The sequence below is a fragment of the Dermacentor albipictus genome, chromosome 8 (genome assembly GCF_038994185.2).
Source record: "Dermacentor albipictus isolate Rhodes 1998 colony chromosome 8, USDA_Dalb.pri_finalv2, whole genome shotgun sequence".
Lineage (NCBI taxonomy): Eukaryota > Metazoa > Arthropoda > Arachnida > Ixodida > Ixodidae > Dermacentor > Dermacentor albipictus.
Window position 1 is genome coordinate 127,932,411 of NC_091828.1, and position 24,286 is coordinate 127,956,696.

At 42.4% G+C, this 24,286-nt stretch overlaps 1 protein-coding gene across 5 annotated transcripts in view; it reads left to right on the top strand.

Annotated features, from left to right (window-relative positions):
• Nucleotides 1–24,286, top strand: part of iPLA2-VIA (calcium-independent phospholipase A2 VIA) — a 41,524-nt gene that overhangs the window by 2,161 nt on the left and 15,077 nt on the right. For 3 of the 5 annotated variants that reach the window (XM_065452647.2, XM_065452648.1, XM_065452649.1), the window contains exons 3-12: nucleotides 1,925–2,091; nucleotides 3,865–4,080; nucleotides 6,449–6,626; nucleotides 7,833–8,011; nucleotides 10,167–10,263; nucleotides 12,310–12,492; nucleotides 14,313–14,357; nucleotides 19,703–19,750; nucleotides 22,064–22,316; nucleotides 23,803–24,051. In XM_065452647.2, the coding sequence (XP_065308719.1) occupies nucleotides 1,925–2,091; nucleotides 3,865–4,080; nucleotides 6,449–6,626; nucleotides 7,833–8,011; nucleotides 10,167–10,263; nucleotides 12,310–12,492; nucleotides 14,313–14,357; nucleotides 19,703–19,750; nucleotides 22,064–22,316; nucleotides 23,803–24,051 (1,615 nt within the window). The remainder of the gene's footprint in view (nucleotides 1–1,924; nucleotides 2,092–3,864; nucleotides 4,081–6,448; nucleotides 6,627–7,832; nucleotides 8,012–10,166; nucleotides 10,264–12,309; nucleotides 12,493–14,312; nucleotides 14,358–19,702; nucleotides 19,751–22,063; nucleotides 22,317–23,802; nucleotides 24,052–24,286) is intronic. The other 2 variants (XM_065452650.2, XM_065452651.2) reach the window with 2 other exon arrangements.

The window sequence follows — 24,286 nt, forward strand, 5'->3', positions numbered from 1 at the left end:
CAATAAACAAAGCACAAAACCGTTGCCGAGTAATGAAGTAATGTGAAGTATTTCACAAACAGAACCTGTTAATATGACAGCTGTGATGGTGCTTATAGAGTGCATTTTAATTCATTTGATTTCGATTGGACCGATAGAATTGAATGGTTTATCAGGCAGGTCGAATTAAGAAAAAAAAAAAGCTATCCAGAAACACCACTGCTGCATCTGGCACTATTACGCTTATTCTAATCCGCCCCCAAATCTTAAGTGTATCTAATTTTTATGGGTTCATAGCAGAAAACAATACGCACCCAATGTCGTAACAGTAATCAAAATAAAATGTTGTATACCTGTGATTCTGGCAATAAGAAATACAATGAAACCTGCAGAGTTTACCTTAACAGAATAGATATTTATTTCCACTTGATGCCCATTGTTGTTAATCTGATTTTTATCGCTGTCTTGTGGTCCATTAATTTAGACATTCCACATTCTCGAACCTCTCAGCTACAATTTCAAACGACGTGGTCGCGCACATTTAGACTGACCACTTTGGCTGTTCATCACATGACACACGCGTCTCCATAGCACCGAAAACATGTGCTGCAACTTCCTTGCCACTAGCTTAGCATGTAAAATAACATTTTAAAAATTAATTTTGATTCAGTTTCGAAGGGCCAATGTGTGCTCAGCATGTATTCAAGATGCTGCGAATTCGTGACATTGGGCATTTTGCAGGGTTTGCTGCCCAAGGCCTATAGTGCGACATGCTTGGCACCGTCTAGCACTAACTGCCATTGCCGACTAAAGTATTCATTTTGCTGTAGCTGTCAGTGAACCTGTAAGGGCTGCGGATGTCATAGGTGTGGTGTTAACCTCCCTAAGTATTTGAGAAGTGTTCACAGTTTAGCATTCAAACATCCTGGAAACAGAAGAACATATGCTTTTCAGATACTGAGACAGCCACATGTTTTGAAGGACAGTATGAAAAGCTACTTTCCTCTGGTCAATACAAATAGTAATACAGGGTCATAAGTGACCTCTTAGCAACTGTATTGTCTCTTGTAGTGCTTTGCATTTAGTAATAATGGTAATATGTGCTTCAATGCATTGTCTGTAGGTTTCACTGTTCTGGTAGTAGGCTGCAAATTTCAGTTTCTTAAGGCCACCTTGTATTGTCCTTTAATTGCAGGCTCTTGAAAAGTATTGCTTTGCAGTCCTGATTCATGCATCTTAATTGGCACTGCGCAAACTTGAAGCCCAGACTAGAAAAAGGTTGGCTGAAATGGATGTAAATGCATGGCTATGCTTTGAGCACATATACTTCTTTCTACTAGCATAAATTTAAACATGAGCAAATTGAAAATGACTGCAGTGCGTTGTCCTGTTTCCGGGTACCTGTGCACTTGTAACAGTGGCGTAAATAATGCATAATCCAGAACAAACTCTTGGGGCTACTCTATGCTTAGAAACCAGGTACAGGGTGAGTGAACTTCTATGTGATCACATGAAATAGCTGTTCTGATCAGGTATTTTCTGTTCACGTTTCAATTTATGCTGAAACATGATGTACATGGTGAATGTATAACGGTTTCTAGCAAGCAAGGACGCGAGCACAGATAAGTAGAAACGAACAGGACAATGCTGGACTTTCGACCGTTTCTACTTACTTGTGCTTGCATCCGTACTTGCTGGAAACCGTTATACGTTCACCATGCACCAACTGGCCCAGCAAACTACTATACTAAAATGATGTACATGTTGTGCTTAGGTGATTGGCTGTGGAAGCTGAAGTAGATACGCACTCATATTGGTTGTCTGCTTTACGATGCTGATTGCTATATGTGTTGTCACTAGAAGTGAAGCAAGGTTATCCAGTACCAAGATGCTTTGTAGCAAACTGGAGATTATTGTGCAAGAAACACTGCTGTCTTACTTGCAGGTGCTGGAAGTGAAACCAGACGAGTATGCCCTCTGCAACATCCTTGCCCGTGAAGACTCGCTGGTGGTCTACCAGTACCCGCCCAGCACGCCCGTTACCGAGGATTCAGTCTCGTATGATGTGGTGCTTCACAAAGATATCACACGTTCCCCTCACGCAGCTTTCAGGTGATTGCATGAAGCCCTCTTCCCTAACCCATATTACTGCAGTGAACAATAGTCCCAGAGCTTCAAAAAGACTGGTCATTCTCCACTCGGGGCTACCGAAGTCACTCCAGATACCTTGGCTTTACCTTTGTTGGTAAAAATATGCAGGTCACTGCACATTGCATGACAGACATTGGCTTTATATTTTACTAAAGTGAAGACAGCGGCGATGACACTCTAAGTGGCAGCGAGTTAGAGGTTGCATGCTATGAGTGCTATCCTACTGCTGTTAGTTTACAGTTGTTTTCATGGCAGCTGTGAAGAAATGCTGCAAATTTTACTAACGTCACACAAAACAAGTTCCTTTTTCACAAAGATCCATGGACGGAAGGGGTTCATATTCTATAAGTGTTCATGCTTCACTGCAGGAGATTCGCAGTCATACTTTTGTGTTGTAATCCTGTTATTGAAGCATTTCACATCATAAAAAAAATGAGCCATTATGGAGAAAAGAGCCCTTAAGGGTTAATTATTAATAACTGTTAAAAATGTTATAACCTTTATGTTCTTAATAATATTCTTAATAAAGGGGAAGTTAAAGTGCAAGAAAAAACAACTGTCCATTCTTCCACCTTATATTCTTAATAAGCTTGGTAAACTGAATTTCAGTTGTAGTCCAGCGTTTGTGGTGCCTACAGCTTCTACTTGTGTCCCATTTGTATTGCTCTGGCAACATGAATCAAGGATTAATAAGCTTCAAATATTCAAGCTTAATAATACTCAACTAAGCTTCATGTGGTCGAAATTAATCTGGAGCCCTCCACTGAGTAATCTTTATGGCTGTGTGTTGTGCTAACGTTGGCTGTGTTGCACTAAACTGTGTGTGTTGCTTTTGGATGTTAAACCCCCATAATTAAAAAAAAAATATTCTTATTGAAGGAACAGGGAAATTAAAAAATATGACATCGGCCTGCACAATGGGGTCCTTGGTGTCTTTTGCCCCCAATTCTCAGCAATTGCATACAAGTGGTGTTGCAGTTGCAGAGCTACTGAACCATCGACAGCCTAAGTTGCGGATTTACAGACGCTCGAGAGGTACAGGCAGGTCAAAGTTTATAGCACACGGATTCTGTGAAAAAGTGAAATATCAGCCCAGTTTTGGCTTGCAGCCATTAAAACGGAACAACACTTTACCATAGGTTGCATGCACTAATACACATAGCAAATTATAAATATGGACTGTGTGCTCAGGCTCAATAAATATTCAGCCTTTTCTCCGATCCCACACACCTTTAAGCCTGCCTGTAGGTGGTGGTGGTGGTATTGCAGCAGGCAAAGCCTGCCTGTACTCACAAAATAGTGGCTCTGTTGCAGTGCTTATGCTGTTGAAGAATGACCCTTACCCTGCACTGCCAGTGCATCGTGTTTCATCAGCATGAACAGCAGACAAAGCATGCTGTGGACGAGGCAAAATGAAGAAGTGACTGATGCCTGGTATAACTATGGTCACAAATTTCCAAATAAACTGTTGTGTGTCAGGCCCAAATATGTCCTGTCACTTCTTTATTCATCCTCATCTGCAACGTGCTAAGCCTACTGCTCGAAATGGGCACTAGACTCTACAAGCCCATAATGCCATCTTAGTGAATTTCACCAGCATCTTGCATCATCAGTTTGTGTGGGGAAGTCAACTTGCAGGACAGTGCAAACGGTTTCGAAGCCCACCCATAGTGTAGAAGTGAAGTCTTTGTGTTAGCGAGGGCTCATGTCATAACAGAGGTGCTTGATTTGCAGCCTTCTGCGTACCAAGGACCAAGTGGCAGCTGAGATGTTCTTCATGCTGCTTAAGGACAAGCTGCCTCTGATGCTGGAGTGTGTGCCCGACCTGCTCACCAAGGAGCTGGTGCAGGAGGTGGTGCAACTGGTGCGCTCCAACCCCACCTGGAACCTGGCCCACCTGGCTGCCCACCTTGGACTCGTCGACTGCTTCAAGAACACTCGGGTGGCCGCGTACGCACTGCCTCCAGGCTCTTTAATACACTGTGCACAAGAGGCAGCAAAAAAAAAAAAAAAAACAAGCGTTAAATGAATATGTTAAAGAACAGGAAGACAGTGGTGGGGACTAGAGAGAGAACAGGGGTGGTCAATGTTCTAGTTGACATTAAGAAGAAGTGAAGTTGATCAGGCCATGTAACGCACAGGGCAGATAACAGGTGGTCTGTCAGAGTTACACATTGAGTGTAACTCTTCTTTCAGCACTGTCCTCTGTGTTTCCTACCTTTTGTATTCATCATCTAACGGTGCCCTTTCAAGATGTTCAACCAATACCAACGTGCTCAAATGTCAATTCTTCTACATTAAGTGCCTAGAAAAGGGAAGTGCAGTCAAGGATGGCGGAGGTGTGGTAAAATGAGGAAATTTGCAGGCAAATGATGGGGTGAGCTGGCATAAGACGGGGGAAATTATAGATCCCTAGGAAAGGCCTTTATCCTGCAGTGGACATAAATAGGCTGATGATGATGAAATTATGAAGACAAGATACACAGACAAAATTATTGTTTGTCTTGTCTTTGTCTTGAGCTTATGTCTTGCCTATGTGTTTTTAACGCTGTTTTCATCTTCATTTAGCACTCGTTAATATTTTCTATGGATCTGAACTTAACTAGCCCAGCAAGAAGCAATTTGAAGAGGCAGCTTATGGTGAAATAAATAGAATAATTGTGCCTCTGTTGGCTTTTAATGGCTCATTAACCTTTAAAACTTGCAGAGTTTACCACTGATCTGATACATGAACAATGCTAGGTTAGGATGGATAGTTGGGCGTGTTGGTTAAACATGATCTGAAGTGAAGCCGCTAAAACGACGGTAGACGAAGAAAGAGCACACACACACAGGGCACCCTGTGTGTGTGTTCTTTCTACGTCCACCGTCATTTTAGCGCCTTCACTTCAGATCATGAACAATGCAGTCTGGGCTCATGAGAGAAGCCAATATAATGTGAATACTTTCTAATGAACTGTAATGAATACTTTCAAATGTGATATACAATATAACAACAGACAGTACTCTTACACTGTGAACCTGTCAAGGTCCATTTCTAACATTCAACCAACATGCCTAAATTTTCGTACTGGTCAGTCAATAACTTCGCTTTACGAGTAAAAAAAGCCAGGCTGAAAATTGTGACCTAGGTATATTAGCTGAAAACATAAAGCATCTTTGGAATAACATTATATTTTTTTTAATTGTATGCGGTACTATATCTTATTTATATGTATTGGTTTCATGTGCTCGCCACTAGCATCCCTGGCTGCTGGGTAGCAAACAAGACTTAGATTTTATTATCCCTAGCTCCTTTTTCGTTGCCCCTCTCCCCAATTTTTTCTTTTCTTCAAAAGGTGCACTGAAAAATTGTGGTCCAAAATCTGCCAAGGCAATAGTAATAAGTGACACATAAAGCTGACTCTTTTTCTTGTTGTGCTGGAAACATCGAGCTTGATGAAGCCATAACAACAGAAGGGAAAAGTAAGTTCTCGGGCCCTGTAGATCACTTCAAGAAGGTGGGAATGATAAGTTGACTATGGGTGTTAATGGTATGTGGAGATAGATGTGAATAGAAAAGCGCAGCTCTGTTCACGGGTTTGGAAGCTGTTGATGGAAAGATATTGAACTACAAGCAAACAAATTGTGGCCCCAATTCCTTAAAGTTATACTTTTCCATTTTGCTTACCCGATGACTCATGATGAATCGCAAAGCCTACCACTTACAAGTAGTGGAAGTTTGCATCTCATTGTTGCCTCTTTTTTGCCTGCCATGGGTCTTGTGGTTGCCTGTTTCCACGAGTGTTTATAGAGTTAAATAACTAATGTTTGAATAAAGGTTCATAATGAATGATGCTGGCTATTTGATTGAAGGACAGCTTGAGTGGATGTGGACTGAAAGTTCACAAAGCAGTTGTGCTCAGAAAGTGCCGTGTGAAGAAAGAAATAATGAAAATTTGAATGCCTCTTCTTTGTGTATGGCGGCTGTTCTTTTGGCACATGCATCCTTCAGCGTATTGATGTGCTGTCTTGTATTTTCTTGAACCATAAGAACGAATGAGGTGACAGCATGCTTACGGCCTTGTAAAGAATGGCTTGAAAGTATTGAAATTCGGAGTATTATGGACAAATGTGTGCTTTAGTGCAAGTCCACAAGGTCATGTTTTTCGTGCCACACCAAGTGCTGATATCATCAGTGCCAGGCACAACTTGTGCTGCAGGGCTCTTTGGGAGGAGTGTTGTCTTAGTATTTTTCTGTTCACTGCATGTGTTGTATAATGGTGAACTGACTTGGAAGCTGTCACTTGGACTTCACAGCTGCCTTATTCCTGTGCAGGCAAATATCAGAGCCTGCCCAGGACACCATGGCCACACCCCTCCACGTAGCAGTGCGTGCCCAGAAGCTCAACTCTGTCCAAGCGCTCATGGCCATGGATGCTCCACTCAATCTGACCGACCACAATGGTGACACCATCTACCATGCTGCGGCTGTCACCACCAAGGAGCTCATCAAGGCAAGTGTGTACACACTCTGAAGCAGCTCACGTCTTGGACGATTGCTCAGTTTATGGTTCATGTGCTGGTCAAGATATGGGTCTTAATCCGTGTCTTGACCAGAGTGGTATTTTTGAGAGTATTATGGAGTAATCGGAGTTGGACTCGAGCTAATGCTTCCTTCAAGCCTTGATATGAAGCTCTGAATTTGGCCTTAAGCTAAAGCGTCCTCTGAAGCTTTAGCTCGGACCAACTCTGATTTCCCCTATTTCAATGCATGTAAAACGCAGAAATGCTCTCATGCAATGACTGCTGGATTGATTTCAATTACGAGCAGTAAAACAACGCTAAACAACAGGACGAGGAGAGGGACGCTGACACCAGCGCTGACACACTCAGCTGTTTTACTGCACGTAAGCATGAACCAACCAGCCCAAATGCATACTCTTCTGCAGTTTGATTTCAATTAAACTTGTTTTACTTAAGAGCGAAAGCCAAATTCCACCGACTGTAGGAAGCCGAATAATTTAAGGCCTCACTGTTGTTACAAAAATTGCCGTAAATCAGTAAGTTACAAGGAATTGAAGCACCAAGTTTACAAACTTGTAACTAAGCAACAAAAACAGATATTGCAGTTCTGTAAACTGCGTCTTTTAGAGCATTTGAAGCACACAAGTGTGATGCTTTCAGCTTAAGTGAAATTGCAACTATGTTTATGAGGGTTTCGCTGAAATCATACTCGTAAATTAGTGGCACATTTCAGAGCAATTTTTAATACATCAATTTTGTCCACTTTGGATTTCTTAAAAGATGCAGCTTACAAAATTGTAATATCGTTATGTATTACTAAGTTAAAGTTGAAAACTTGGCATAATTGAGCTTTCTTTTTTTTCTTGGAATTTTGCAAACTTCAACAACCTTTGTAAAAAAACTTTTGGCGTAAACAAAAAGATCTGCTTCCCACAGTCACTAGAACATAACTTTCTTTTAAGATTACAGCAAACCTTATCCAGTTCAGTGCAGTGGATGCTGAGAAAAACAATTTCTCTATTTCCCTGTATTTAGAGAACAGCTCCCGAGCTTAACCCTGCTGTTAAGTAGCAATTTACAAAAAAGAACTTGAGTTTCCTGATGTGTTGATTTTCTTGTTGGGAAAGGGCGTGGGCTATCAGGTCTGAACTAACTGCCATGTCAGTGCTAGTGCTGATGCAGTGGACACTGCGCAGGCACTGGGCTCCAGGCCTGCCCCAGTTGCTGTCATCAACCAGGTCAACAATGATGGCTACACCCCTCTTCAGCTGGCATGTCTCACAGACAAGCCAGAGTGTGTCCGCGAGCTACTTAAAGAGGGAGCAGATGTCAACTCTGCGTCTGTTAACCTGGCCGATCGAAACAACAGCACCTGGTAGGTAGGCTGACAGGGCACCAAGGTACTGTGGTTACTAAAAGGCAAACATTTGGCAGATATATGCTTGGTTGGAGTTTTCTTTGCTCTGCATTTACTCATGTAAGGCCAACCTTCATGTAAAGCAAACCCTCAAGTAAGTTGAAGGAAAAAAATCAGCCACAAAAGACAAAGGACAAGAAGAGATGTTCACACCACGACGACTGGACTATCAATTGAGCTTTATTAGAAACGGTATAGTCCCAGCAAGACCAGCTGATCGGTCACGATAGATGTGATATTTCGTCTTTTCGATGCTCTGTGATTAGTGATGTTGCTGTTGCGCATGCTCTGCTGGCCTTGCTGGGACTATACCGTTTCTAATAAAGCTCAGTTGAAAGTCCAGTCGTTGTGGTGCAAATCTCTCTTATTGTCCGTTGTCTTTTGTGACTGTTTTTTTTTCCTTCAACTATGTACCTTCTGGCCTGGATGTCAACCCTTCCTCAAGTAAGGCCTACCCTAATGCAAGGCATGCACCCCCTCTTTGGTGTGCGAAAAATGTTTCAGTAAGCGTCACGCTTACTGCATGCTGGTTAACTTCTGCAAGCCGCTAATAGATGGCACAAGTTGCTGCCATGCTGTTAATATCTTTATTGTCGTCATCACCATATTCCACCAGATCAGGCAGCATAGATCAAGCACACTTCAACATTAGACAGTTTTAGTTTAGGGTATGCAACTTATAGTGTATGCTGGATGCTCAAGTGTGGCATACGCTAAGCAGCGCACGTTTTCTACAATTTTAGTTGGCCGGCGATATTTTCGGATCTCAGAGGCCATATGTCATCGTTGTGGCTATTTCCCGACTGTAGCAATAGGTGGCGCTAACATCTCGAATGTTTCTTTCGTTAGGCTTCGACTCGTTCGAAACAAAAAGCGATCTCGAAAACACCACAAGGTTATCCATAATACTCTGTCGTCGAAGCGGCCTGAGACTAAGCGAAAGCTGTTTACACTTTAATTCGCTACGAACGAAGTGCATTTTATAAAAGCAACGCCAAATTCAATTTGAAGCAGGCAGCTGGGACCGCCACCATGTTTCACGCAAACTCCGCAAACCACGCAAACACGCTAACTTGTTTGCATTGCATACACCCGCTATGCCCGCTATTTCGTTTAGCGTTTAGCGCATGCGCAGTCACAACCCGCTATTTTTTGGCGTACGCAATGGTATAGCGTACACTATACTAAAGCTTTCTATTATTGGCTGTGCTGTAGACTGCTTAGCTGCATTGTGCTTTCAGGCGCTTCAAGAGGGCATCCATGCAAGAAGTGTGCACCTGGATAATTCGGCCTAGTCGTGCGTGTCGTTTCAAGTTATGGGGGTTGCAAAAACTGATTTGCATCTTGTTGCTTATCTCTGAAAGCGCTACCTCGAGATGCTCACACATGACGCTCTCCCGTAAGCATGCAATTACTTTGCTTACTGGCAATTGATTACTACAAGTTTCTCACTCACATTGTTTTCGCGATGGATTCACACCACTGCATTTCAGTGTGGGCGCTCACATGGCATGCCTTGCTTTCACTATAGCTGTGCATCCCTGGGGCTTTATTCTGTAACAATTTGCCTAATTTTTCGTTTTTCTGGTCCTTCCCGATTGGTTTGGATGTGGTTGCACCGCCTGGTGAGCATGTCCTTTGACAATCTTGTAGACCAACATTCAGATAGCTCACACGTCCTTTCTGGTACCATGACATAACTGAATGAAGGTTTTGCTGTAAATCACAAAGAAGTTTCTTGTGCGCTATAAAAAAAGGGGGGGGGGGGGAGTATTAGTACACTACTTGTCAAAAGTATATGAGCCACAATTAATGTGATGGCCAGGCTGACCACAGGCTGTTTAAGGAAGTTCCTTTGGTATGGCGTAAGCTCTAATGCCCTGATAAATGAAAAGTACTGTCATACTCTCCACCTAAGAACCTGGAGTGTGAAGAGTACCACAAGAACAGCACTACGCAGCTGAATAGCATACAAGGTAAAGGCACGAAGCAGCCTGTCTACTTTTGACAAGATCTGTAGCCCCATCCATAGCCATGTAAAGTATATTGGACCCTGCATATCTTAAGCAGCAGCTGTGGTTACTCACCTGTACGTCTCTACTTGCTGTTTCAGCCTAGGAAGAGACAACGTTGAGCAGAATGTCCACAACTTCCAGCTTGAGGACATGAAGCATGGTGGAACTCCGCTCCACTGGGCCAAAACCACACAGGTAGTGTGCACCATTTATGCCATAATATGCACATGGTTTGTTCCATCACTGGGGCATGTCATGCAGTACCAGCGATGGCACCTAATGGGCACAGCTTAGGTGAGCTGATGGATGACTAGTACACTGAGGAAAGGTGCCATCATATCTGAAGGCTAATCAGCGAGTTCATGGCTCCGTGCAGCAGCATTTGCTTGTATTTGTTAGATTGACAAGTAGCTGATGCTTACAAACCAACTTGGCTATGCAGGGGAATCGGTGTAGAAGCAAATCTTTCTTATTGGACCAGCTTTGGGTGTTCCTTTACATACTTGTGAAGTCCACATGGTTAAGTTGGAAAACAGTAGCAACAAGTAGTATGGACAAGCCATATTGTTAAAGGAACGCTAAAGTGAGCTTCTTCCACTGTGTGCTGTAGACCGCACAACATTGTCTTTGTTGTGGAAATGCAAATGGGAAAAAGTGATGTGCATGGGCATATACGTGCGAATTGAGACCGATGTGCACGGAGGAACTGGCACTGAAAGCCTGATTGGCCTGATAGCATGCCACAGACCACCATGTTGGCTGCAGTTTGTAACTCATGCAGCGGCAATACTCGTAAGAAGTGTGATGACCCTGGCAGCAGCCTAGTCATTCACAGCTTGAATGCTGAAATGCACATCCTCAGCCATAGGGAACTGCACACTTGTAAATTCACAAAATTCTTACAAATGGCCAGAAATAATCAAAGCCGATTCTAGATAACGTATGATTTGAACAATTTAAACAATGTCAGCACCATTAAAGAAACCCATCCAGCCAAATGCAAATGAGGCTATTGGTCTGCCGCCGTACGGGTGTCACACGGTCGCTGCCGGCACATGATATACAGAAATCCTTTTAGCATGTTCTATAGCTGCCAGAGTAGCGGAAGCATGGTGCAGAGAAAATACAACTGCATGCACCATAGTAATTGACTGTACAGTTCAGAGTGCCAAATTTGTGTTCTGTTATCAAATTTGCACCATAAGCATTTGATGGGAACAGGGAACCTTACTTTAGTTAACCATCCCATACATTTATTTGTTCAAATTACTGAGCGTTTTTCTCTATTTTAAATGTTTGCCACTATGGCAAGACTCAAGATTCAATACAAGTTATCCTTGAATTCAAATTACGGGAGTTGGGATTATTGGGATTCAATAATATTTGTTAAGCACGAAAAAGCGAAATGCAGCAGCTTTCATTTCTTCCTCCTCCTCTTCTTTCTCGTTCAGTCCACTCTTTATTTTCTGTTCCTTTGATGGATGCCAATAAATCTAAGTGTTTGTGTAAACCTGGTTTGCAGGAGTTTGTGTGTTTGTGGAAATTAAAGTATAGTTTTATGCTTATTGAAGTATGTCATTCTGCTATAGCTGAGAGGCAGGGCGGTCACAAAGTTAAAAAAAGAATACTGCAGGAAATAATCCTTAACTGAAAGAAAGAAGTGTAAAAATTGCAAACACTCATTTTATTAAGCTGCATTAGATTTGAAGTATTCTGTCTTAAAAGCATGTTTTTTCTCCCATAAAGCTGCTCCGAGTTTGGTGTACACTGACTTAAAAATTACCTTTCCCCACAAATTAACCTGCTCTGAATTAAAAACTTTCTGTGCCATAAAGTGCTCGAAAAGCTGTTCTAGCATTCTTATACCTGTCATCAATGTACTCATAGTGGAAAAAGAAGTCTAAGAAGCTGCACATTTTAAAATATCAGCTATTGCATAAAATAAGCAAGAAAAGACATAGTGCATGTTGCTTGTATCTGAGCCCAACAGAGAACATACCATTCTTGCACAAATCCAGGTGCCCATTAAAATGCCAAATCATGGCCCAGTTGCGCAAATAATGCATGGACACATGCATGGACACATGCGCGCACAAGAAAGCTAGGGGACTTAAAAGTAGGCATAGGTAGACATTTCAGCTTGTGTTTGGCCGTGGCAACATGTGCATTCGGCATGCATGGTGCCTGCAACAGCCATGTGGCTGCCACAACTGCATGTGCATAGCTTCACACTTTATGCAGTGCCTGGAGACCATGATCGACCTCGGCTGTGATCTGGATGCCAAGAACTTCCAGGGGAACACTGCCCTGCACATCATGGTTGCCAGAGGTCGGCTAAGCTGCGTCATCAGCCTGCTCAGCCACGGTGCCAATGTCAACGCCATCGGGAGTGACGGTGACTCGCCTCTGCATGTAGCCGTGAGGGTGCGTGCTGCCTGCTTCCTGTCCAATTCATCTCACTAGTTAGTGGGACACTAAAGTAAAAAGTTATTTGAGCTGCATTAGTAAATTAGTTTTCTACAATGCTAAAAGAAAAAATACATTCTTAGCATGACAGGCGGCTTGATGAGCCAGAAAAGATGCTGAAACAATAGAGGCGACGACACCTTGAAATTCCTGCCCCATCTTGCCATGACATCATAGATTTTGACGGGGTCTTTTTGGGCCTACTTAATTTTTATCAGTAAAGATAGACTGCATTGTACTTTAGAAGAGCCAAACACTTTGCAAGTTTGAAGAACATTTACTGAGCCACAATCACCCAAATGTGAAAAAATACCTTGAAATTTGTGAAGTCACGCTGACGTGCAAGTGCTGTGGTTTTGGCATGAAATTCACATAAACTTTGACCTTTATTTAGTCTTCTAATAATCAACCTACCACTGTGAAATTAATGAAAATAATATTTTGAAAGGATACATTATTAATCTAAACTGATTTAGTGTTTCTACTTAGTATCCCTTTTTATGATGTTCACACTTAGTCAACATGCTTTCCTCTAACAGACAAATTAATGTACAATAAGAAGACAAACGAGGAGCTATAGTGTGCCATGTAATATACATCTATGCACTGCTCCGATACAGCACAGTCACGGATCACAAAATGTGTTGTAAGGAAAATGGGGTGTGGCCCAGACATGGATAACTTTCATAAAGAACATCTTTTCTTATATGCATAGACCTTAATTTATGGATATGGTGCGTGCACAATATACAGTGTTTCACACACAAAGTTATGAACAATTGTTTGCCCAATGGAATGAATCTTGCCAACAATGACAGGCTACTAAATTTGTCCTGCCAACGACTGGAAAAGCATCACATCCCTTAGTCAACGAAAATGGATGCAGCTTTGAATATTGATGTGTTAGAAAAAAATGTAGTTCTTCCATTGCTGCTTCTATATGGCAGACATGAGATGTGGCACATACAAAGCGAGGTGTGGAACATACAGTGCACATACAATGAGAATACTTCGAACAGTGCAAAAAGACGGGACACGATTAGACAACATGTGTTGTCTAATCGTGTCCTGTCTTTTTGCACTGTTTCCAATTATTCTCTTAGATATGTACCAATAAGCTCAGTTTTTAACCCTTCAGTTATGTGTACTTTTATTGTGTAAATCTTCATCTTCTGTTCATCAGCACCTCTCTTGTGTGTTCTGTGATGCGCCTCCTATGTGGAGCAAAGTAGTATTGTGATAAAATTTGTACAACAGAAAATCGAACACACAATAGCACCACATGCTTGGCTGCACATAGTGTGTTAATAGCTGGCATACCTTGAGTGTGCAGTAATAATGGGGGTAGAATGGTTAAGGCAGTAGATCCAGTTTATAGAAAAAAAATTGTCATGTATAATTTTTATGTGTTGGATGTTAATCGTACAACTTGTTGAATCAAATTGTTCCAAAGGGAAGTGCAATTGTATAACAAATTATCCACAGCAAACAAATTTTATGTTTCAAAGCAGTCACTTGTAAGTATGCTGTACTGTAGTACTATGTACTTCTGTCATGTGTTTCACTGTGATTGTCTGATGTGTCAGTGTAATACAAAGTGTTATATTGATGGTAATTCTCATCTTATACCTAATGTGTTGCATAGTATGCGACATTTACTGTCTTGTTACAATGGTGACATTTATCTTAAACCTGCCCTGTGACACCGTATAAAGGCTGTGTTTGAGAGAGCGTGAACAGGCGCGACGCAACATCTGTTCTGATCTCTTCGGCCTTAGGTGGCGGTCCCCAACCATGAAAACTGGTCTATATTTCTCGAGCAGGTGAGTCAGGTGCATGTGACTGGTGTCGTAGCTAGGCATGCCTTGTTGCTGGCATGCACTAGTCATGCACCAGCACCAATAACATTTTATCATGCATAGTGCTCTAGCACGCACCATTCCTTGCTTCTAATTTGTAGATCAGAAACACCTCAGAAAAAGGTTTGCAGTTGCTCTTCCAATGAGGTCTGCTCTGTTGTTGGTGATCTGTTAGAAGTGGTTTGTTCTGGGTGATCCAAACAAGGCATGCATACAGGAAAATGGAGACGAAGTTATCAAATAAAGTGAACAAGGGATGTAGGGGCGTGTGAATATACTAAGTTGACTGTATTTTTGAATCGAGTAGTAATCATTGTTCACAGTAATACTTTTGAGACAGCTTTAGAATATCTTAAACCATCAACTGAGGGCAATCAAACATACAGTTGGAACAAAGGTACAATAAGTTTCATCTCGGTGGCCGTAGTAGACAGAAAATCCAAGAACATCACTCAGGGAGTCGACTTTTTCAGCTAAGCTCCTATCATTTGCACTTATCTACGAGTCCCGAGTATGTGCACCAGCTGCCTATTTGTTCGTTTGTGATGCTTTATTTGTGCTATTAAACAACACTTCATCATTTGCAGTGCAATGACAGAAGCTTGCTGTTATAATGCAGTGATTTGGGCTTGTTGGTAAGACATCGTGAGGCTTATAGTGCGTGAAAAGACAAGGATGAAAGGAAGACGTGACACACACAGGCGCTAACTTGCAACAATCTTTATTTCAAGCAAAGGACCCATACATATATACAACTTTTTCGCGTACATCATCATACATGCGCTGTTTGCAAAAAATACCTAACACACCGTTGCGCAGGTAAGCTAACTCTTTGTGGGAAAGGGCAATTGATGGTTTTGACACACAGTTATCCCCAAGCCTATCAATCATTTCTGCTTCGATAATTTCGCGAGTTAATCTTCCTTGGGCTCTTCCCACAATAGAGCAGTCTCTGGATGCTGGAGCACACATCGAGTGGTCACCATCATCCGCCCCGGCAACAGTGCATTTGCAATGCCTGCAATGAGTGTCAAGGAACCCACCCCGCTTTTCTGCTACATTATGCCGGTGTTCCTTTAAACGCTTGCTGAGGCACCTTCCGCTGTGCCCCACTTAATTTTTCCCACACTTTAAAGGAAAGTTGTAAACAACTGGTCCTGCGCATTCAACAAATGGTTCCTGGCAAACAGCGCATGTATGATGATGTACACAAAAAAGTTGTATGTATGTATGGGTCCTTTGCTTGAAATAAAGATTGTTGCAAGTTAGCGCCTGTGTGTGTCATGTCTTCCTTTCTTCCTTGTATTTTCATACGCTATAAGCCTCACGACTTGCTGTTATGTTTGCATGCCCCAGCTGCGTATGCATCCCGCGGGAGCAAGAATGATGTTGGCAACACTGTGAAGCTGCTGCTCCCTGGCGGCAGCAGAAAAGAATAAAAAGCACCTGCAGCCCATGAGCTGCAGCTTTTGTTGTGTTCCGAATAATTGCGTGGTGCTCAATGCGTCCTCAACCCATGCTACATATCACTTGCTAACCTTGTGAATATAGTAGGATGTCAACACCGTTTTATATTAATGGTGGAAGCAGCTGTTCATTACTCAATAACTATTAGAAAAGTATTTGATATTCAGTTCAATTCACTTCTGGCACAATTCTATTCTTATCTGATTCGGTATCAAAAATACCTATTCACACGCCCCTAAAGGGACGTCCTTGGGTCCAATGTTCCTGCAGTTGCAACAAAAGCAGTTGCTGCCCTAACAAAGATATTGGCCCCAGCTGCATTTTTTGTTCAACCACTTTTGACTGTTGTGGGTAGAGTGCATTGACTAGACATTTCAGCTGAAGGCATGAAGTCTTTACTGTGATGTGCCAATGGTGGTGACAATGCTATTGGTGCATTGATGTGGAGCCATCAGTGCTAAGCATTGTAGCATTTGCATCATCTTTTGTCAACTCACCCCTAAAATGAAATGGGAGTGGCAGGGTGACATGCAACACTAAACCTGGCCCCTCGGAAGGATACATTTCAGCTTGTAACTTAACATTTTGCATTATTTTTCAATAAAATAAACCATACTCTGTTTCATACTTAGCATTCAGTGCTGTGGAAGCTACTCAAGAACTTCAGTCATCAAAATGTGTCACTTTCCACTTTTTGTGGTAAAGTGGTTTCTGTACCAAAAGCGTTGTTTGCCACCTTGCCTGAATGGCTCCTTTTTCTTCATTCTTTTTTTGAAGACTTGAAGTTGTGCCTCACGTGAATTTCCTTCAGCATCTTTTGAGCATCATTTTAGATTTGCAAGATTACATGCAATACTGCGAAGCAAGTGCATCTATCAGCCTGTCTGTGCTTAGCTGCACGCCAAAAGCGTGATGCTACCGCAACAGGCTGCGAAAGAAAAATTGGTAAGGTGAATAATGAAAAGCAAATAGGGCCTGGTTTCAATGTCTGTGGGCCTTGGAAGCTTGTGGCAGAAAAAGAGAGCTGCCAACAGTGATAAAACAGTTTCTGTGGTCTGCTCCCACTGCAATTCTAGTTATGTTAGGTGCATTTGTAGAAATTACCTCAGACTTGGGGTAGGGGCACCCGAACTCAATGCCCAGCATATATTTATTCACTGTTCAATGCTGCCCTGGCAACTGTAGGCAATATAATGCCATTTAGAAGCTTTTCTGAGAGATGCTAGCCACTGGTCCATCTAGTAGCAACTGTCCTCTTCATTTGCACCCATGACTGTCATATAACAAAACACATTGCGAGGCTGGTTGGTGACGCATTATCATTTCCTTTAAGAAAGTCATCCAGCGCTACGTTTTTAGACGAGGACAAAGAAAGACATGACAGGATAAGCGCTTCCTGTTTTGTCTTTCTGTGTCCACGTCTAAGAAAGTAGGATTGGATTATTTTCTTGAGAAAGGGAAAATACTGTCATGTAACTTCGTGCAACTTTGATGTGGCTTTAACCACCAGCTCATACTAACTGTTTTTCACTCTGTATGCTTGAGATACGTGCATTTAGACTAGCCATCTTTAGGAATTAGTGTAAATTGTTAGATTTTCAGATCTAGTGATCTTCTTTTCTTAATGTAATGTACTTCTTCATGCTATGACAGATAACCCTGTCACATCAGGCATAACAGGTGGAAACACCACGTCATAAATGTTTGCTTCTCTCTCTATATAATGTGTTTTTTGCCACATGACAATTTCTTTGAGTATGCCTGCTTAAGGTATTCGTGTCAAAGGTCGTGCATGGATTGCCATTATTCGGGTTTTTACTGTTCTGCAGTGATGTGCTCAAGAGCTGCCATTTGGCTGCTCTCATGACAGAAGCAACTTGCACTTGAAAGAAGTTATTAGGGCATGTTACTGGGGGGACAATCTCCACCACAAGAAAAAAAAAAACAACAGTGTGTGAAGTCCTCTCAAGTAGATATGTGCAACCAATGCAGAAAAACATACCTGTTGCACATATGTGACACCCAGTCGGACAACCTTCAGTGCCCAGAGTCATTAAATGTTGCAAAGTGAGACTGTGAATCTCACCACATTTGGCTTTTTAGCTGTGGCTGTATGTTGAGCCTGAACTGACAATCAAAACATTAAAGGGACCCTGAAACGATTTTGGCGATTTTCTACAAACGTACTGAGTCGTTAGAGTAGGTCCTTCTGATCATTAATTGACACATCTAAGTGCTCTGCGTAAAGCGTGTAATTTATTATAAGGTTTTAAAAATGCACATTGCTGTCGATCGCAGCGCACTGCTCGGCGCAATTTTAAGCCGCCCCTACCCATATGATGCAAATAACCCATATTACGTCACATGGGCGAGCTATCCGATTGGCTGACCAGGGCGCGTGGTCGATAATTTTTTCAACTTTATGGTGAACAAATGATGCTCGTAATAGTTTGAATGTTAGTTACTTTGTTTTTGTAAAAAGGAAATAACTTAAAGAGAATACACAAGAATAGTTTTTTAGTACACTTGAGCACTTCCGGCACTCAGCAAGTGTCGTCTGCTTGTGTTACAATGTACTCCATTTTGACGAGAGCTCCGCGGTCAGAGTTGGTGTCAGTCTTTTCGCGAGCACTATGATTCGACTTTGTTGCCTTGAGGGCTGCAAACGTAGCGACTGGCAATATGTCAAGCTGCGACATCGTGTCCCTCTGCAAGGCAGCGTACGAGCGAACTGGCTGCTGCGCAGGATTTGCGCGTTTGTGGCCGTCACTTTACACCGGAAGATTACTAACGCAATAACGTTTCGCGAGTCCCGTATTAGGGCAAACGTAAGCGCAAGGGGACAGGATCTGGCCGCTTGACTGTGCCGTAACGGGATGAGCCGAAATGTGCAGAAGGGCAAATGTGAATGGTCTGCACGGTGCAGCCACCTGGTGGCATAGAGCTCAACCATACACAGTAGCAGCAACGAAGCGTTTCCTTCCTTGCTGCTGGTGCGTACTTTTCGCAGGAGTGTAATCATCAACACGTTGTTTTTATAAATGTTTAAACTGTTTTACACTTCGTTAGAGCAATATTAGCGCTTTGTTTGACTGGTTAAGCGCTGCGCCAACAAGTGTCTGAACCATGCAGACCGATCAGGCCGCTCACGTACCTCTACGCCAAAGTTCTGTCATCAGCTTGAGTTTATGCTGTCATTTGCCGAAATGACCAGCTTGCCTGTGGTTAACGGAATACCAGACACGTTCGGCGCTACGACAGAATGCTCGCAATGCACGCTGCTTCGATAGCTCTCGCTTGGGGTCGACAGCCAAGCAGCTAGCGGAGAGGTTTCGCGCGGGCGGGGGCGGGCTCCAAAACACCCGGAAGTGGATGATGTGACGTCGCATCGTGACGCAGGACCAGTGAAGGCGGAGCTTAGCCCCGCTCGCTCGGCGGACGAGTTGAGGAGGAAAAGCATGGCTGGGGAGGAGGATAATTTATAATCGCTTGTAGCTCCATTAATACGTAACGCTTCACTTAAATTGTGGTGCGAATGTTCTACTTAAGCTGTACCCTACGCGTCTACAAAATTTGTCCGAACCGTTTCAGGGGCCCTTTAAATTCCAAGGTTTGCGAGGAATGGACAACGAGTCTTAAGATTTGAATAATAGGGGAAGCAAGAAATTGGTTGCTTGTACACACTGCATGGCTGCAACAGGTTAAAAAAATACTAGGTCATTGACCTTTCTTGCAATAATGCCACATAGTTATAACAATGGCCAGCGAATGTGGGCTACTGTGGTCCTCAGGAACTGCTTTTTTATAACCTGTAGCTTTCATTTTCGCGCAACTTTGGTCAGGTCGTTAAGGGCAACAAGAAGGCTCGTCAAAAGGCCGAGCCTCCAAAGGTGAGAAACCGAAGGCCTTGACGTAAGTACAGGCATCTCATTCCTGGCCTTTTGAAGCTGTATGTAAGGAACTTGCGTACAATGAAGAAGTTTTGGTAGTGATCCTGAACAAGACCTTGTAAAAATTTTTGTGACCTCCGTTGACGACCAACCAGCACTGTAATATAGGCAAAATTTGTTCTCAGCTGGCTATGTAGTGGCAATCCAGCTGTGTGGTAAAATGCGTAATGTTACTAATGTCACATTTTCTCCAAGAACCAAGTGACAGTACTGATGAATCAAAAATATGGAATCGGGACAGGTCCGAACACAAGATATGTTTGAAAAATTGTTTTCTCTGCTCACAGTAAGTGCAGTGACAGCTTTTATTTACAGCACATCCTGCTTGCCGCCGTGAATTCGCCAATAAAGTCACAACAACAGTTTGTTGTGCACTGCTGACAGTATTGCTCTTCACTCGCTTACTCTTGAAATGGTTTCAAAAGACTAACATTGGATGCTCAGAGTTATCTGTAGCCAGCTGAGTTTGCTATGCTTTTAAAAACAACCTATCTTTGATGTTGTGTGTGAGATATGTTACATTGAGTATGATATATGCATATGTTGCATATATTCTAGATAAAATATTCACATTGCCTTTGTTACAGCCAAGAGGATGACGTTAGAAATAACATGCAATTCCCCTGGTTGTCCTAAGGTAGGGCAGCCATTTACTGAAATAGCACTTGATTTGCAGAATTATCGTCAGCGCTGTGCACAACTGCTTGTTGTGTACACAAACAGTTTGTGCCTGCCTACATGCTTTGCTGCAATGCTTGTGGCTCATGTGGGCAAGCTTCTTGTGTCTCCACATGAAACCCCAGGAGTCTTCACCAAGGAGCTTGAAAATCTTGAACCGATCAGTGCTATCATGTCCTTTATGTACAACCTGTGCTCAGATTTAACGAATCATCACTCCCTGTGTTGTCAGTACAGTGATACATAGCATTGAGCTACGCATTTCTAACAGTAAGCTGTGATGGGGGATATTTTGTACATCTACTCCACATCCAAAAATTAGTTGTGGACATGGCTGCACGTATTGATTTTGAACATTATGAATTATGCCCAAAATATTGCTGGAGTTGAAGCGTTCATGCAAAATTTGTTTATTAAATTTGTATCTTTGCTGGTTTGTGTTCTGATCAGTGAGAATCTGCTACAAAACTCCAGGCAGCCTCTGCAAATGGACTGTTTACCCGATACAGATTCAGTTCAGTTCAGTTCAGTTCAGTTCAGTTCAGTTTATTACCTTAAAGGTCCCCCGTAGGGGCATTACATAAGGGGTGGGTTTTTATAAGATAGCAAAACATTGTCATAAATAATTATTTAACAAAATGGTCGGTTACAAGTTCTGTGAACGAAGATGGACAAGTCGTATTAGCGATTCTGCTCTAAAAAGCGCACAGTTCCACCTCTGCTAAAACCAAAGTGCCAAATTAATCTGGTTCCTCTCCAACATCTGCAGAGACATAATCCCAGACCATTGATGAAATGCTAAAAGCAATTTCTTGTTTATTTGCTTTTTGAAACTTGAACTCATCTCATGACAAGTTTAATAAGCTTTATGCTAATTTAGATTAACAATAATAAAAAAAAGGTTGGTTGGACAAAGTGCCATTTGTATATGCTGCACTGATGGTAATAGGCCTAGATGCATTTATTACGAGGTCTTCTTTTCAGTAATTCCTGCCCCACATGTTGTAAGAGTGCAATCACCTTACCGTTAATATTGTAACTACTGTATTAGCATGAATAGTGTAACTATACTTTTAATTAGGATATCCCGATACAGTCTTTGACTATGGGACCTCCTTCTGCATGCTACATACTTGTAATGTGACCCAACTTCTAATAATAAATTCTGATTCTGATTCTGAATCAAACAAGGTACTACTAGTAATTTATTTTTGTGTTTACTGTTCTGCACTTGTTCTTGCTTACACAAAATGTACCCACTTCCCTCTCTATTGCCTTTGGGCCCTGAGGTAGCTAATGTAAATAAATAAGATACCTTTCATGAGAAAGCTGGTGGTAGTATTTATCACAGTAGGTGCCACAGGATCATGCAGTGCCTTCAGCTTAGTATTGCTGCAGTGGCTGCCCTAGAAGACTTGGGTGCCAGAAGGGAGTTCAAATGGCTTGCACTTTCTCAAGGACACTGAAGGAGGATTGACAGTTTCCTAAACTTGGCAGAAAGCACAGACAAACAAAACGAAGAGTCCTAGAAAAGAAAGCATCAACCTGACAGGAGCTCACCCTCCGTGCACGCAGAGCGACGTGTCGCTGATACACGCACTGATCGTGTTTGGGGCGGACGTGAACCAGCGGAATCAGAAGGGCGAGACGGCACGACACCTAGCGTCTGTGTCAAAACTGGGCAAAAAGGATGCTGTGCTGTACACGCTGCATGCAGTCGGGGCGCAGCGCTGCGAGCAAGATCGCAGCTGCTGTGATGGCTGCAACCCCACGGGCACCTTCGACGGTGACCCGCCCGACAAGCCAGACTTCCTGCGGACAGCTCGCTGTGAGTGGCACTTTCCTGGCTCTATTTGTGTACAGGTTGTTTCACAAAATGCGTTCAAACTTCCTTAATCAACAGCAGAAACTAAATTACTATCTTTATTAAACCAATTTAAGGATTGCATAGAAACTATTTGGACCAATAGCCTATGCGGCTAGTGCCTAGTCCAGTACAGAAAATAGTTATAGCTCAACCATGTACATGTTTGCTCAACAAGAACAGTGTACCTTAAGGTGCATTAAACATTGTAATATAGGGAAGATGATTTTCTCAGATTGATATTACCACAGTGGCACAGATATAAAATGCAGCAATTAGATGAGTAAGTACTACAACATAAAAATTAGACTAACCTTATAGTAAAATATGTCTAATGAGAAACTTCATTCATGGCCTTGTACTAGAATGCGTACTTGACACTGTGTGGCGTTTCGGTTTCCGATATTGGCTGCAATTTATCACTCTGCAGAAATTGCTGCATGAACTCTTTTGCAACTTTGGAAACAGTTATGAACAGAATCAAACATTTTTTTCATTCTGGTTCAGTGAAAACAGCTTTTTTTTTATGGTTAAACTCCAGAGTGAGAAAGTAAGGGTTGAAACCAGTTTGAACTGGTTGTGCTTGTTTAGCCCAAGTTGATAGTAGCAGCATGGGGAGGCTTGATAGAAAATTTAGGCTCAGGTAGTAGATATTTTGTCGTCTCTTTCAGATTAACAGAACATTAATGGATGCATGTTTGCCATTCCACAGTACGTGCCTGACAAAAAATTACCAGTGACAATGCATTCATTTCACAGTGCTCATAAGCATGTGGCATAGGTCTTTATGTTGAATGACAGCCAAGTTTGCTGCAAATTGGATGAACATGGCATTAGGTGCTGCTACCAACTGAGCTTGCTTTGAGGCAACATAAAAGCAAAAGCAAGGTCTTTACGACTGCCTTAAGAAAACCATTTTTTAAAATTTTTTGTTAGATAAACAGAAGTTTCAATGCAACAACAATCTGGCTGTTAACATGTTTGTATCCTCTTTATACTCTCCAATCGAGGCACATACCTACAAGCCAAATACAGCCGTACCTTGATATACAAACACAGATGTAACCAATTATTGTATATAAAGAAGTAAATCTAAAGTTAGTGAAATTTTCTTTAGTCAATATCAGCTTATGTGCTTATAACAAATATAGGATATAATGAAGGTATTTTTGTGTTGTATATGCGACTTAATTATAATGAGGTTTGACTGCGAGGTGTATAGGAACAGTATGTGTCTGACTGAAAGATCATATTTACTAGCTGTTGTAGTACAGCTTTCCAATTTTTTATATTTTGTAGATGACATAGACCGTGCATTTGCACACAGGTATTTGTGCCTCGCACTGCACCTAGTGTTTGTGGTCGCCAGACTGAGTCACTGAAGTCTTATTGCACTTGTCTATTATTGCTTGAGGCCCGACAAGCCAATGTACCTCCTCTTGTGCCGCAGTGTACGACGAGTTGATGGGAGCGTCAATTGTGCGAGAGGCGGTGCAGCGACGACTGCAGGAACGGCGTGAGGGACGACCACAGCCGCGCAGTCGCGTGCTATGTCTAGACGGAGGTGGCATCCGTGGCCTCATCATCATCCAGATGCTGGTTGCTCTGGAGGCCATCATTGGGCAGCCAATCCTGGACTGCTTTGACTGGGTGGCCGGCACCAGCACGGGAGGAGTCCTGGCACTTCTGTTGGCACGGGGTAAATGGAAGCTGCACTCTTTACATCGCCTGTCATGTTGTTGGTGTTGTCTTTCTGGGCCCAAGTACGCCCAATAAAGATTTAGGTTCATAATGCACACTTTCGGCAGCGTTTGCTTATGCACCATCACCACAATGTGACAGTACTATTGTACGTACTGTTTCTTGAATTGCTACTGTTTCCCGGTGATTCAGTAGAACGATTGGAAGTTTTCAATGTTGGCTTCACATAATTA